The following is a 14,849-nucleotide window of genomic DNA, read 5'->3' on the forward strand; positions in this document are numbered from 1 at the left end:
TCACCGAAATGTACATACGCGCATAACTTTTGAACAACTAAACTAGATTGTATAATTATTTTCTTGAATGTTTGTAACTGCCGGGAAAGGTTTGTATGGGATCACAATTCACATGGCAATGAAATCAATGGAATAAAATTGTACCATACCCGGACGAAGTTGGGCAAGTCAGCTTGTCAATAAATAAACAGGTATTATTGGACAAGACTAACACGACTGATTTTTCGAAGTTATATGTGTATTAGAAATAATTATCACTGGCTGATGCAGTTGCATAATTAACACATCGCGATGAAACCTTGTGTGCGTAAAAAAATGTTTAATACATTTATTGAGGGCATACAAAGTCCCCAACCCGTACTGAGCCAGCGTGGTGGACTCAAGGCATAACCCCTTCACCTCGGTTGGGAGGAGACACTTGCTCTGCAGTGGGACAGTAATGACTAATTGGTTAATTGCAGTAACCATACGACAAAATAAATAAAAACTACAAGTATTATTCTTCCGTTAACTCAGTAAAAACCCTATTACGAGCAAGCACACAAGTCAGCTAGTTAAAAAATAAAAGTTAAAAACCAAACCACAGAAAACTTTCAAACACCCAAATTGAATAATTCAGGTTCTAAAAATAAACTTATACGTACTCGAGCATTTTGAAGTAAATTTAAAATTCATAAAGGTACGGTATAAACTCGGTATCGGTAGTAAGACGGGCCATTAGTTGTGAATTGAGAGGTATCGAACTGGCGACCTGCCAGTACACCTTACTAACGTTTACTTAACACTGAGTCATTGCGGTTGCTATCTACGATTGTCGTTTCGTAGAAGTAATTTGTTCGGTTTTATACAAAGGTAATAGAAATATAATTTACATACATAATATATGTGGTGGAATTCGTGGCTTAGTTAACAACAGCCGCGCGGATCAATCACTATCTCTGAGGTTAAGCTACGCTTGTCTAGGTTGCTCTGTAGATGGGTGACCGTTTTATACGAATCGAGTTTCGCCGTGTTCCGGAAGGCACGTTAAATTTTCAAAGACCTTTAACAGTCGTTAGCAGTAGTCAGAAGCTTGAATCTATCCTTCGTCACTATGACAAATGAGATTTGAAAACTTCAACACCCTAACCGTTTAAGAAATCATATTAAATTCATGTTAAAGGTAAACATAATACTGAAACGAATGGCCTGCAATGATTGTTACGAGTTCATTTGGTGACACAAATCATCAAGAAAATGGCTATCCTCAAGAAAAGAAACAACTCACCTTTTCCTCTGCACGGCAGGTTAACCAAAATCCTCTCGAACCTCCGTGTAACGACGCTCGTCCAGGGCACTCACAAACTCACACCATGTCTTAAACCACTTATATAGCACTATATACTTAAATACTGAAAAACCACGTGGATGACGGACACGCTATAAAACAATTGAACCACGAAAAACAGCACTGGCCGATAGCGACTCCATTTTTATTTCGAAATTATGAAGATAGAATTTAAATATACATTATATTATAACAGTTACGATTACCGTCTAAGATCGGTGGTCGCGGGCGCACTGATGTAGCCACTAAGCGTCCTTTCTGTATAGCGCTTGTTTCTACATCTACCCTCACTTGGTCTTCACTATATTGTTCGAAATCGGCGTTACTTTGACACACAACACTAACGACATCTTTGCACATTACGAGTTATAAATGAAATACCCTAAATTCTTATCGCGTTCATGACACGCATTAGTTTTCCTTGATTTTTTTACCCGCGTGTTTAACCGGGATATACTTATTAACCATGCAAATTTTAACTCCATCAATACGGTACATTACGTCCCATATTCTTTATATATATAATTCTTCTGTAAGTGTGTATGTCACTGAACTTCTCTTAAACGACTGGACCGATTTTGATGAAATTTTTTGTGTGTGTTCAAGGGGATCTGAGAATGGTCTAGATTCACAAAAAAAAACAAAAATTCTCGCGTCACAGTTTTCGTTGCCATACTCCTCCGAAACGGCTTGACCGATTCTCATGAAATTTTGTGAGCATATTGAGTAGGTCTGAGAATCGGCCAAAATTTATTTTTCAAACCCCTAAGTGACAATATAATCTTTTTAATTTACATGGCAAAACAACGTTTGCCGGGTCAGCTAGTATTATATAATGTAACAATGTACCATTAAGTTTTAATTGCAATTGTTATCTATAAATCTAATTTCCCTACATTTTTACAGCCAATTTCTTTACACAGCGTCTATCTTAGCACAAAAGAGAGCAAGATAGATATATATTTTAACACTAAATACATCATCTCTTTCCCACAGGAAGGTATAAACTTGCCAAATAAACACAAATATCCTTTTAGTATTTCCTTTCGTTTCGCGTAGACTTCATCGCACATCAATATTTCTTTCAGATACAAAATATTCGATGGTATTTGGCAATATTTCAACTGTATATTACTTCGGTTTCATTTCATTTCTACGGCTTTTGTGATAGATATAGTGTGATTTGGAAATATTGAAACGTCATGTTACTTAAGTATAATTGATTATATTATTATTTTTCTCAGGAAAGGGAGATGGGGAGGGAATTAAAATGCTCAGCATTATTACAAGTCTGTGTTATAAGTAACGTAAATTTAAATTTTTGACTGGTTCAGACAAAAACTTAAATAATATTATATTCTCGAGATATGCATGCCCGCCCATTAAATTGGGTAGTTTATTGGGTTAGCGAAAATATATTAAACTTGTACTCTTAAAAGGCTCATCGAAACTGCTCACGCAGTGCAATTTTTTCGGAAATAATGTTGACATTGTAATTATATTAGACTGAAACATTTTATTACGCACTAATTTGATGCCAACGAAAATAAAGCACTGTGACGTCACTATTTCAAATTTCTATACTAAAATGTGTTTTTATGAGTAGCTTATTTGACTGGTAGTCAACTACGTAGTAAACCAAAGACCTTGTGCAATTAGCAATTCATTTAAGCAACATTATTAAGGTCAAATTATGGACACTTAACTCTCTCATATAAATCCTTTGTAGTGCCAAGGAATGGAAACCAAATCTCCTGCTTCAATAGTAATAAATACTTTCTCATAACATTTCCTATATAAATTACCCCATTACCACATACCCTCAAAAATCATAAAACAGGAATCGATTCGGTTTCATACATCATACATTTTCATACAAGCTGCTCCCTACTAACGTATTCATTGAATATATTGAAATGTACTGAAACAGGACTTATATATAATGTTATATACCATAGTATCAAATATGTAGTATTTTTTCATGGAGTTGGTTTATGTCATTTATGTATTTTATATGAATCTTTGAGAAAGATTGTGAAGGTTTTATTGTTGTGAGTTATTTCGTATAATTTTACTGGATATATTTTTACTGATAAGTATATTAATTTTGTGAAAACGAGTAAATACAAATAGTACATTGTCTAGAATACAAAAACAACGATTGTTCATTTGGAGCATTGGCAAAAGCTTTTGATAAGAAATCACTGTTGTATAATTTACTGTGGCCTGGGCGGTAGTGCGTGGTCCCGGTCTCGATTCCCCGGTCGGGCAAAGATTGAGCTATTTTCATTTATAATAAATTATTCTTTGTAGTAGCCCAAAGTTGAGTTTCTGGAGTATGGCTATAGACTCGCCCATTATAACATGGGACTAACATTGCGAATGGCAAAACTTGTGTGTATTTTATACACTTTCGGTTATACCGCTGCGTGTGGTGGGTTCGAATCCCACCCGGGACCAATCTTTATATGATGAACACGAGTATTTGTTCTGGGCCTGGTTGTGAATTATCTATATAAGTATGTATTTAGAGGTATATAAGTATGTTTATCAGTTATTTGGTTACCATAGTATTGTACAAGCTCAATAGTTTAGAATCAAGTGACTAGTAGTTATTTGTAACAAGCCTGATGTAATAAATAAACATATGTACATATAAAGCATCTAAGCTATAATCGCTACCATTTAGTTCAGTTTACTAACAAGTTTGCAGCGTTCTATATGCCTAATTTTGACATTGTACATATGTACAACTACTATTATGCATGACCAGCCTACTTACACACCGGTCGTTAACATGATGCCAATATGTACACTGAACATTTTACAGTCAATTTGATCGTGAAGCCTACAAGTAACTAGCAGTTAGCGAGTGAAAATTTTGCTGAAACGTCAAGCAAATCAAGGTAACTAAAACATGTTAATCCATGTTGAATGTTAGGCATTCACAAGTTCTTCAAAAATACACTGAAGTCCCACTGCTGGGCAAGGGTCTACTCCCGGAGCAGGGCAAGGGTACAGCCTTGTGTCTACCACACTGTATAAATACGGGTTAGAGATTAGCAAAGCCTTAAAAACTAGCTTAAAAGCGAAGTCTTACTTCTTCTTTTTTACTTATCGTATGGTTAGTGGTCAACCTAGTGTCCAATAGTGTCAAAGTTGTTCAAGCCGCCCGAAGGCCTTTGAGGTGGCTTTTCTGAAGTTCTATTTCTAGTCTTTGGTCATAAAAATTTATTACAAGAATCGTTTACTACCGCACGACCAACAATAATTTCATAACCAATTTCACTCCGTAACTCCTAAAATAAATCTGAGATTTTCTCGCATAAGTCAAAAGTCCCCCAGTTTCCTCCGAGCGGTGGTATTCGGCCGCAAATTGAAAACACTAAGGTTTTCCATCTAAGTTAGAACATAAAATATTTAATTTTATCTGCGTTCGTTATGTGAAGAAATATGGAAGATTGGATGATAGATTTTTGAGTTATGCTCTTGTAGTTTTTTTATAGCAAACCTATAAAATCTGGGCTCAATAAAGTAAGTTTTTTCTCACTGCTGGGCAAAACTGTCACTACTTCTTTTTAATCTTTCTTACAGCGGCAGGCTCCGTCTAATTATTATAAAATGTCTATGATCATTTTTGATTCATGTTTTTGGAGTTGACGAAATGTAAAGTGTAAGTGTTATTGGTCTACACACGTTTTTATTTACCTCTAGGTATACTTTAATTTGTGAATAATTAATTTCTTATCAAGTATTTTTTTTAGTCTTATACTAACACTCGGCTTTCGTGATGGACTCAAGGCCATCTCTTCCTCATTCAAAGCAACGCCGCATCCCCATAATTTTAAACAATTTTAACATCTATCAAAACAATATCCCAATGCTTTTAAACAACAATATTCTGGTTCAGAGTGGTTATAACTTCGACTATCACAGGTTTACTACACAAAATGCACACAAGTGAAGCTCAAACTTGACGATGTATTCTCATACGTCGGTGTCCGTCAGACTTTCTATTTTTATCCAGACACCTCTCACGTGTCTGAATGTCTGATGAAACGCTAGAATAACATATGACCTTGCTAGGGATCTAGACTGGTTTATAACTTTACATAGAGAGTATCTTTAGTAAGTAAAATAAATTAATATATTTCAGTATTTAAAAAGTTTTTATGTATCTGGGCAAGGGTCTCCTTACGACCTGAGTAAGGTGGTAGGCCTTGAGTCTATCAAACTGGCCAAGTAATTTAGAAATTATAATTGGTTTATTATATGACGATTTAAAATTTAGTACAATAAAAATACCTATGAAACTATAGATTGATCTCAAACACATGAGTTTACATTGTTTATTGTTTTAAGCGTAAGTTATATGAATCTTCAGGGATCGTTATTATCAAGGAACTATTAACCAACCATTAAGGATCACAAATTATGTAAAATATATTGTAGTTTGATTCTTTTCATCTTTGTAGCAATAACATAAGTAAGAAACTGACTACAGTTTGTGTTTGTGTTCGTATCTTACTGAGTGCTGTTTAATCTAGTCATAAAATGTCTTTAAATGTTGGCCAACAAGATAAACATCGACTAAACGTCAAACCAGAAAATATAAAATAAATTCTCGAAACTTCTCCAATCCTTTTATCGAAAAGACAAACCGCAAAGAATCCGTTTGTTTGTCCAAATGACCATCAAATAACATTCCAATACTTGAACAAGAGTGAGTCGTAATTCTAGGAGTGGCGTCTCCAGAACTAGGCTGGCTTCAGTCCAAACTGGGTGTATCTAGGGCCCTTCACTGCTCACCGCCTAGGAATAACGATCTCTCCATACTTTCAACTCGACCAAACAAAATGCCAGACAATTTTGAACCTTATAACGCAAAACATAAAGTCTTCGAAGATATTGACGCTGAAATTGCAGAAGACGATACTGACAAACTTAAAACAGAAGAAACGACAATCAAATTTGAACCGTATAGTGTTATAGATAAGGTTGAACGAGAAGAAAACGGCGATTTAAAATTGAATACCATTGGATCTCACTTGAGTTATCTCGGATTGTTCTATTTTAGTATCGAGTGTACATTTTGGTGACAAATTGATATCGCTTAGAAGATAAAAGTCGTTGCTATTATAAATCTGGGGATAAGTTGTTTGTGAAAATTCTCTCGGTACATTTAATGTACTTAACTTGCCGTGTTTTCCTCTTGGGGCTCAGCTTTTAATATTATTAAAAGTTTTGTTTTTTTCTTGCTATATTTACGATGGAAAAGATTTAGAGCTTGTGTTAGAAGGTCTTTTAAAAAATCTCGAGATGGCTTGTAATTAATTATTTTAGGTCTTTAAAGGTAAGTTAAAATATTATTTTTTAGAGATTAAGGACCAGTTTTACCATTAAGGCAAGTAAAAATGACAACAAATGTATGAAAAATACTGTCAATATTTAATCTGATAACTTATCAGATGCTTATCGAAGAGTTAGGATATGGGGCCTGATACTAGACTAAAGATCACTCTAGGCATAAAAAATATAAAATCATTGAGAGGTAGCTACTATACAAAGTAAACTTCTTCGTTGCAACAATATACTCCTGCAATTTTTGAAATGTACCTTTATCATGTGAGGAGATAAAGGCATACAAAACTATTCAACCCAGAATATTTTAGCTTCATAGATATCTAAAATTTGAGATAAAAATATGTCGTCTAGTAAATATTGTCATTTATCCTACAGCACAAAAAAGAAATAATGATTTAAAATTCAAGACAATACTTTGAAAATCTTCCTGTTTTTCATCTTATTCATGAGTAAGTACATCAGTCAAAACGACTGGATCAATTTTAATGGGATTCCCAGTGTCACAATACTTAAGGTTGCGGAAATTAAATGTACCATTAATCATGCTTTCCTTGAGTCTGTGGACATTAATTTTTATAAAGTTCTGTTTATGATGAAATGCTAAGTCTTGTATTGGTGATATTTCTTTAAATTGTGATTATGTATTATTCGCGATTAATATCAATCATTGTGATTTGTTTATAAGTCATAATAATTAATATTTGGCGATTATAACCTCTTATTTTCTGCTAACAGTCAGCTAGCTACAACATTTAGAGTAAAGTCAAGTGTTGGCAGAAATGCTTAATTTCAAGATTGATTTTCGATGTCGACTTCCTCCGTGGTTTGGCCGAAAGTGTATACGATAATACGACTGCAAATTACGAGCTCGATTCCCGGATCGGGAAAAATGCTCGTTTGCTCATAGTTTAGTAAGTGTTTTTGTGTAGTTATAAACTCAGCCTTTTTATATAGGATTAATATTTAAAAGGGATGCATTTCAAACACCTCTGCCTACACCTTCACGTATAACAGACGTAAAAGTAAATAGATTGTATTATTATACTTTCAGTATATTTAATATCACTACTTCTACAAAGTAATTCGGACTACTAGTACTTCATTACATCTTACTGGCAACAAATTTCGTCCACGTCCATATTTCTGTTCTCATTAAAATCCTGGCGCTTACCCAAGTGCTGCGATTGTCCAAAACTGTTTATTAAGAAACAACGTATTATATCCGTAATCTTAAGAACGTTACGTTTTCTTAGCTCCTTAATTAATAAGAGGAAATCTTTGTACATAAGGAAGGGTATTACTTTGTGTACCTTTGTGAAGATTATAGAAATATACTTACGTATGTAAAATCCTGCCTTCCGTTCCTTGTATAGGTATATTCCAGGGATTTTTAGTTACATTTATTGTTTTTTCGAGTGTTTGACATTTAAAACTATATGACAATGATCCCAATTTATAGTTCACAGTAGGTAAACTTTACGGCAACATCACAAAAAAAAACTAATAATTATTGACCGCGCGGGTTCAGGGTACCAGTCGTACTTTAAAGCTTAATTATGTATTTAAATATTGTCAGTCGAAACAAATCGATAGGTTCGCGTCCCGCTAAAAAAAGCAATGTGTCAAAAAACTGACACCCAAAAACAAGATGGCGCCTTGACATCAAGGCACATTGTCATGTTCTGATCTAGTTGGTCATGACACACATTATAATATTCACGACTTTTATCAGATAGTAAGGTTTTACAGCCATAAAATAAAGGTATTAGAATAAGGTAGTATAGCATATCAGCTATTCATATATTACATTCATTTCATATAGAGATATGAAATATCAAAAATACATTTTTGTATAGAAATACAGTGTAGTGACGTCACTAGAACTTTTTTGTTGGTGTCAAATAAGTGCCTAATAAAATGTTTGTTATTTTAATTATCACAATATCAACATAATTTACGAAAAAAAATACATAAGTTGAACATTTTAGATGAACTTTTCACGAGTACAAGTTTAATAATATTTCCTTAACCCAATCAACTACCTATTTTAAACAATGTGCTTCTAAACTGAATGTTTCAGGTAGAAACCAAGCCTAACACTATCAATAGCAGTAACAGTCTACGTAGTACCATAAAGTGCCACTAGTTAGTGTCAATAAACAGCATACGTCACTATATCTGATATTAAACAAGTATTAATTGTCAGTTTAGTGCAGTCATAACTATCGTGTTTTATGAGGTGAACAGATTCTCTGAGTGTATATCGACTATTGTATACCTATAATAGTTTTATATACGAGTATACTTTATTTTATCCGTGCTATAGTACTTTAAATAGCACGGATAAAATATATAGTATATGATAGGTATATGAGGCTGCCGCCAGATCTTGAATTGAAACATTGGTCAGATCAAAAGCTCATTTCACATTAATGTTTCAAAAATTCTTGGTTTTTGACTGGAGTTCGGAAATAGAGGTCCTCCGCGTACCTTGGAGAGTACCTATGCTATGTCCTCGGTCCTGCTCCTGACTTCTCGATATTCATAAATTATACAGTACCATGGGACTATGAGAGTAATGGTGTATAGTGCATCTACCCCTGCATTGTGCACACACTTGGATACGATAAACAACTATAAATTGGAATGTCCTAGAGTTCAAAGCCTGATAGCACCTAGAGTATACTACAAATAAGTACAACAATCTCTTATCTACATAAAAGTCAATAACAGCATCGCAGTTTTCTGCCACTTTCGACTATATGACAACCTGATAAGCGCCACAAGCGGTTGCCATGGGAACTAATTTTATACACATTTTAAACATCAAACTTTTGATACTCGATGGTACTGTAGAAAATCGCATAGAAAGGTTTTAATAAAAACAAAAAACATCAGTAACTAATGACTTTATTTACATATTCACATATAATTAAATCTGCAACATTCAAATAAGTATAATATACAATATTCTTAAGATCTAGTACAAATATTTAGCTTTATTAATTATCTATCACAACATTCAGTTTCCTTACGTAGTGTTACACTGCGCGCGGTTCTGTCTCTTTCACTCGTCAACGTTTATACGTAAGACTGTCTCGCTCACACAGCGTTTATACAATGGCAATATTGATGTGACGTCATAACGTTCGAAATTTAAATATGTGTCAAAAGATTATCGGTTGATTTCGTAATATTTTTTTGGTATATGGCTTTACTGCAAGTGCTCGTAGCCAGTTGCATTCAAGGGCTGGTAAGTAATCTGTAAGTTAAGCAACTATCGGTAAAGACATTTCACAGATAGGTAGCCTAGTGTATGGCTCTGGTCACTTAATCGACTTGGACAAGGTTAAACCCTAAAACATATTTTTAAAATCATGTTCTAAAATAAATAAATATTAGTGTCTGTATTATAAATAAAGAATCTATATAAATCCGGTTAGTTTAACATGTTATAATGTAGGTTTAAACTTTTTTCAATTAAGAAATTATCAAGAACGATCTAAAAAATAGTATATTTATAATTTATACATAAGATTATTATTTCAACATTCCCATATTTACTTAACTCATAGTTAACTAAATAGTTAACTCTTTCATCACTTACACCCACAGAATTATTGAAATAAAATGTCAAAAAATTACTTATCAGCATTGAAAAGGTCAAACAATAATTGCCACGTCACACATTACTTTTGTCAGATCATTTTTATCAACCCTTATCGAAGCGTCAATAAGTCAATGGAATAACACCATAAGTGCGACGGAGACGGAAGATGTAGACACAATTGCTTTGTAAGCAAGCTTTAGAGGCTTCGAGTGGGTCAATAGTGATTTCGTATGAGATTGACTTACTGTTTGTTTTTATACTGTGGCACAAAAAAAATACCTTGACATGACGTCTTTAAGTTATTGTTTAATCAGTGAGTTAAGTAATTTTTCCTGCGGACATTTTATAGATGGTTGGTTAGTAGTATGTAAGCTTAGCGTCTCCTGGCTTACATTGAGGATCTTTTATTTTAATTGCTTTTTCAACAAAATTTTATTAGACAGGTTACAATAATTAGCGGTATTTCCACCTCTTCTTTATTTCTTAATAATACATTGTCTAATCAACAGGAAAAACAATAACAAAGGAACCAACAAATCAACGGTATTAATAAAACAAATAATTTTTATTTTAATCATAACACTTTTGCTCTCACTTATACCATATACTATCAACATTCACGCACACATACGTACATTATACCTGTAACTACACGGTACAGCCGCGCGCAGTGCAATCAGCGAGTTTAATTGAGTGTGTGCGTGTGCGCGGGAGTGCGCGATCATAACGCGTGGAGTAGCACTGCGCCGGCGCATATGGAGGTTAGCAGCGCGCTGTGGGCGATGGAGGTACCTGGGGAGGAGATATTGGTTAGAGCATACCAGAAAAACAGTACAGATATTTATGTTGAAGAAGAAATAAATACAGTGTGTTCTCTCCCAAACTTATGTTTATTAGGTCTTAGGCTAGAGAGGCTTAACCTAATAAACCTCTTTCCGGAAGTGGAATTTTGTGCAGCAGTGGGATAGTTATGAGTTATTTTTTTTATTTGTTCCAACGAGAATCAGTTGAGCTTTTCAAACATCAGGTAGCTATTGATATTTTGTTGAAAGAAACTTCAATAACAGTCTTCTGGATCCGAGAATCAACCTCATATCATAGGCCACAGGTGCGATTAGCTAATGTTCCTAAGACAGTTACAGAAAATTGAAAAATATAATTCAACCAGCTTTAACATGAAAATAACTGTGATTCTAATCAATTATTTTCAGCTTAAAAATATACACTATTAATTAAGAAATTATGCTTCTATGATCTTCTTATAATTACAGTTCTTCACCAGAAGTAATATTAAAAAAGCACCAACCTGAAGAGTCCTCTCCAGTGACGGAGGCTGGATGAGGAGCATCCTCCCTGATGTACATGGGCTCGCTCTTCCTGGTGTAGATCTCGAAGATCTTGGCCTCGCAGCTCAGCGTGAACTGACCACTGGGCGGAGGGATCAGTGTGTATCTGGTGGACAAGAATTACGTTAAAACAACCAACCACGTAAAATATCAAAATCTAGACCGAAGACATCTCGAGGATCAACCAAGAACGGTATGATGTGGTCCTTAAGCTAACAATTGAAATTAGACTTAAAGTGTTATTGACTAAAGCTGTATTTGAAATGGCAAATTTGATTTGATCTAATGGTCAAAAATTACGTAAGAACAATCTATACTAATAATAATTATGATGTAAACGAAAGTTTGTCTGCTGTTCACGACTAAACCGTTGGAATATTTTTTACAATATTTAGTCTGAAGATAAATTTGTAACAAGTTTATTTTCTTTCTAAAATTTTGTTCTGCTATTCTAAGCGGCTTTAAATAGTAGATGAAAGTTTGTTTGTCTTTAAATATAATTTTAAGCCTGCATAATAATATCGTTAATACACTATTACATTTATTATTATTATTCACCCACAACATACATGACACACTCAACACTCTCACCGCACACCTACCAAGCGTCATCATCTATAAGATTGACGTCAAGGAAATGAAAGCCAAATGAGGAATTATGAAAATGAACATCCCACAGAGTTATTTCCTTACTTAACTTTATGTTCATGTAAGTACCTTGAAGATCAACCAAGAATGAGGGGGTTACCCTTAAATCTATGCAACAATGGAAATTCGACTTTAAATCTTAAGACGCAAAGTATAATTTGGTTTGAAAACTTTTGATTCGTTATGAGACCGCAGTGATTTTATGATGGTATTCTAATTTCAATCTAATGGAAGGCTTTTTAAGTTACATTTGAATTGCTTCTTTATTATTAAAATTAAATCGATAGTGCAATTCAAAGATCACATGATCCCTACTCTGTGGACAGCGTCTATCATTAGAACCAAAGCTTTTTGTAATAAAGATCCTATGCCAATTTCTTTACGGACTGCTTTCGAGAGCCAACGAATAATTGAAATAGACCCCAAGTTACTCCATTTGACAGTTTGACAGCCAAAATCTTTTTACAATCTACTTCGTTACGTTAAAGTTTTTCGGTTAGTTCAGGTATAATTTAATTTTTTTTATGTTTGTCACAGCAATATCAAATCGTACTGCCAGATTTGTCTTCAGAAAAGAAATACCATCGAATCTGTTCTCCGTATGTTGGTTTAAGTTTTCTTCAAAATAGGAGAAAAAAATAAATAAACCTCATTGCAAGAGTTATTAATATTTGAAAAAAACCCACTAACCTCAAAATTTCCTTATCTTCCTTCTGCTCCTTCTCAAATCCATAGTAAGTATCCTGGTAAGCTCTGTTCAGACTCGCGCTGGTGTAAGTCAGACCCATCTTGTAGTGCTCTGCTTCCAGTATCGTGATCTCCAGCTGACTGAAGGCACCTCGCTCTTTGAAGTCCAGGTCTGATGTCCTCCAGGAAACCGTTTCTGCTATCTGATCGGAGAAGAAATTTAAAGAAATTTTAAATTATAATGCAACGGGTCTTAAACGCGATTGAAATTTAAATGTTATTTGTTTACTCGACATTTCGTTCGAATTACATCACGTGGTCACAGGTTTGAAGAATTTGTTTGGATGAGTGGATGATGTGATGGGAGCTAAAGTTTGAGTGGTGTAGATTTAACCCTCAACTGTCCCACTTTATAGGAGTGATCTCCTCAAGGCACGAGGAAGAGGCTAGGCTTAGAGTCCACCAAGCTGACCAATTGTGGGCTTTGCATCTCAAGAATTATGGTAAAGAATTTCCAGGCATGCAGTAATTTATATACGTAATATTGTGTATTCTGTATTTCCAAAAGATTTGTGAAGACATAAGTTGTTAGTGGGGCAGTGGGCTTATTAATAGGGAATATTTTGAATTATTTTTACTACTTTATAATAACAGTCTAGAGTCACGTCGCTGATCCTAATAATCTAATCAAACCTTTCAACCACAGTATAAGTGTCATGCTTTTCTTCTAGGACGTCAATTAAATGCTTCAAAGTAAGAAAGTTATTTCAGACCAAAATCTCCTCAATAAGATTACATAGAATCACTGTGAAACATATTTTCCGTATGAACAACAATTTTCTGGCGAGAGCGTCCGTAAATCAGTCGAAAAGAAATAAAATATTACGTCTTGTACTAGAATTTACGGCTTTCGTGTTATTTGGGAAAATAAAAACTGTTTTCAGACGATTCTGAGTCTAGAACAGTGATGCTCAACATTTTTTTTTCTGATATTAATGTCTTGCGGCAAAAAGTCGATCTTACTGAGACGAGACTGTCTGATATAGGAGTGACAGATAGTTTTAACTGATTTATGAATAAAGAATATCTAGATGACTCAATAAACACATTACATTAAGAAACCAGATAAAGACAGTACTGTCATATAAAGCTCAATTTAGAGCTAAATCCTATTTATAACCACAAATCTATTATATTAATTAATATTCGTAACATGGGCCTCAAAAATGAAATGACACAGTGATGGCAAAAAATACCTGCTTTTACTGAAAAAAATACACAGTAACTAGTTTCACAATTAGTTTTAAGACTAACCTTGAGAAGTAAAGAGTGTGGAAAGGAAAATGTTGGTTACCCCTGAACAGACCAATTCTCAGTCTTGGCGTAGATTAGCCAGTTATTTTGAGTGAAAGATTGTAACGAAAGATAATGATGACTGAAAGGATTCAGGTTTGGTATAAAAAGTATTTTTATTTTTACACTGCTTGTTTTAGTAGGTACTTATTTTTGGCTACACAATAGTATTTTCTATAGTTGAAATGTGTTTGTTGCCCTGTTTTCAGTTACAGACGCTTGAACCAGTTATGAAAACATTTGACAGTATGATAGATTATATTCAGGAAATTCTAGTTATGATGGAGTAGATAGACAATTACTTGTTTAGCAATTAGAACCGTGGCATAAGGTACCAATGGATAAAAATATACCTACAACTAAAAGGTCCTCAATGTATTATCTAGGTCTCCCTAAAATTAATAAAAAAAGGTGCCGTATAGCATGATTGCCAAAATAAGGTTTATTAGTAATTCCATATCATATTATAATGAAGCCTAAAAAAGTAGCTCCAAACAAAAACATTTTCGAAAAA

The 14,849-nt window shown here is 34.1% G+C and overlaps 1 protein-coding gene across 1 annotated transcript in view; it reads right to left on the reverse strand.

Annotated features, from left to right (window-relative positions):
- Positions 1-9,585: 9,585 nt before the first annotated feature.
- Positions 9,586-14,849, reverse strand: part of LOC142983887 (uncharacterized) — a 223,215-nt gene continuing 217,951 nt past the window's right edge. Inside the window, exons 5-7 of the mRNA XM_076131064.1 lie at positions 12,986-13,185; positions 11,608-11,753; positions 9,586-11,093 (exon numbers count right to left, since the gene is read on the reverse strand). Of these exons, the coding sequence (XP_075987179.1) occupies positions 11,023-11,093; positions 11,608-11,753; positions 12,986-13,185 (417 nt within the window). The 3' untranslated portion in view covers positions 9,586-11,022. The remainder of the gene's footprint in view (positions 11,094-11,607; positions 11,754-12,985; positions 13,186-14,849) is intronic.

This window comes from Anticarsia gemmatalis, chromosome 25 (assembly GCF_050436995.1).
Source record: "Anticarsia gemmatalis isolate Benzon Research Colony breed Stoneville strain chromosome 25, ilAntGemm2 primary, whole genome shotgun sequence".
In the NCBI taxonomy this organism is placed as follows: domain Eukaryota; kingdom Metazoa; phylum Arthropoda; class Insecta; order Lepidoptera; family Erebidae; genus Anticarsia; species Anticarsia gemmatalis.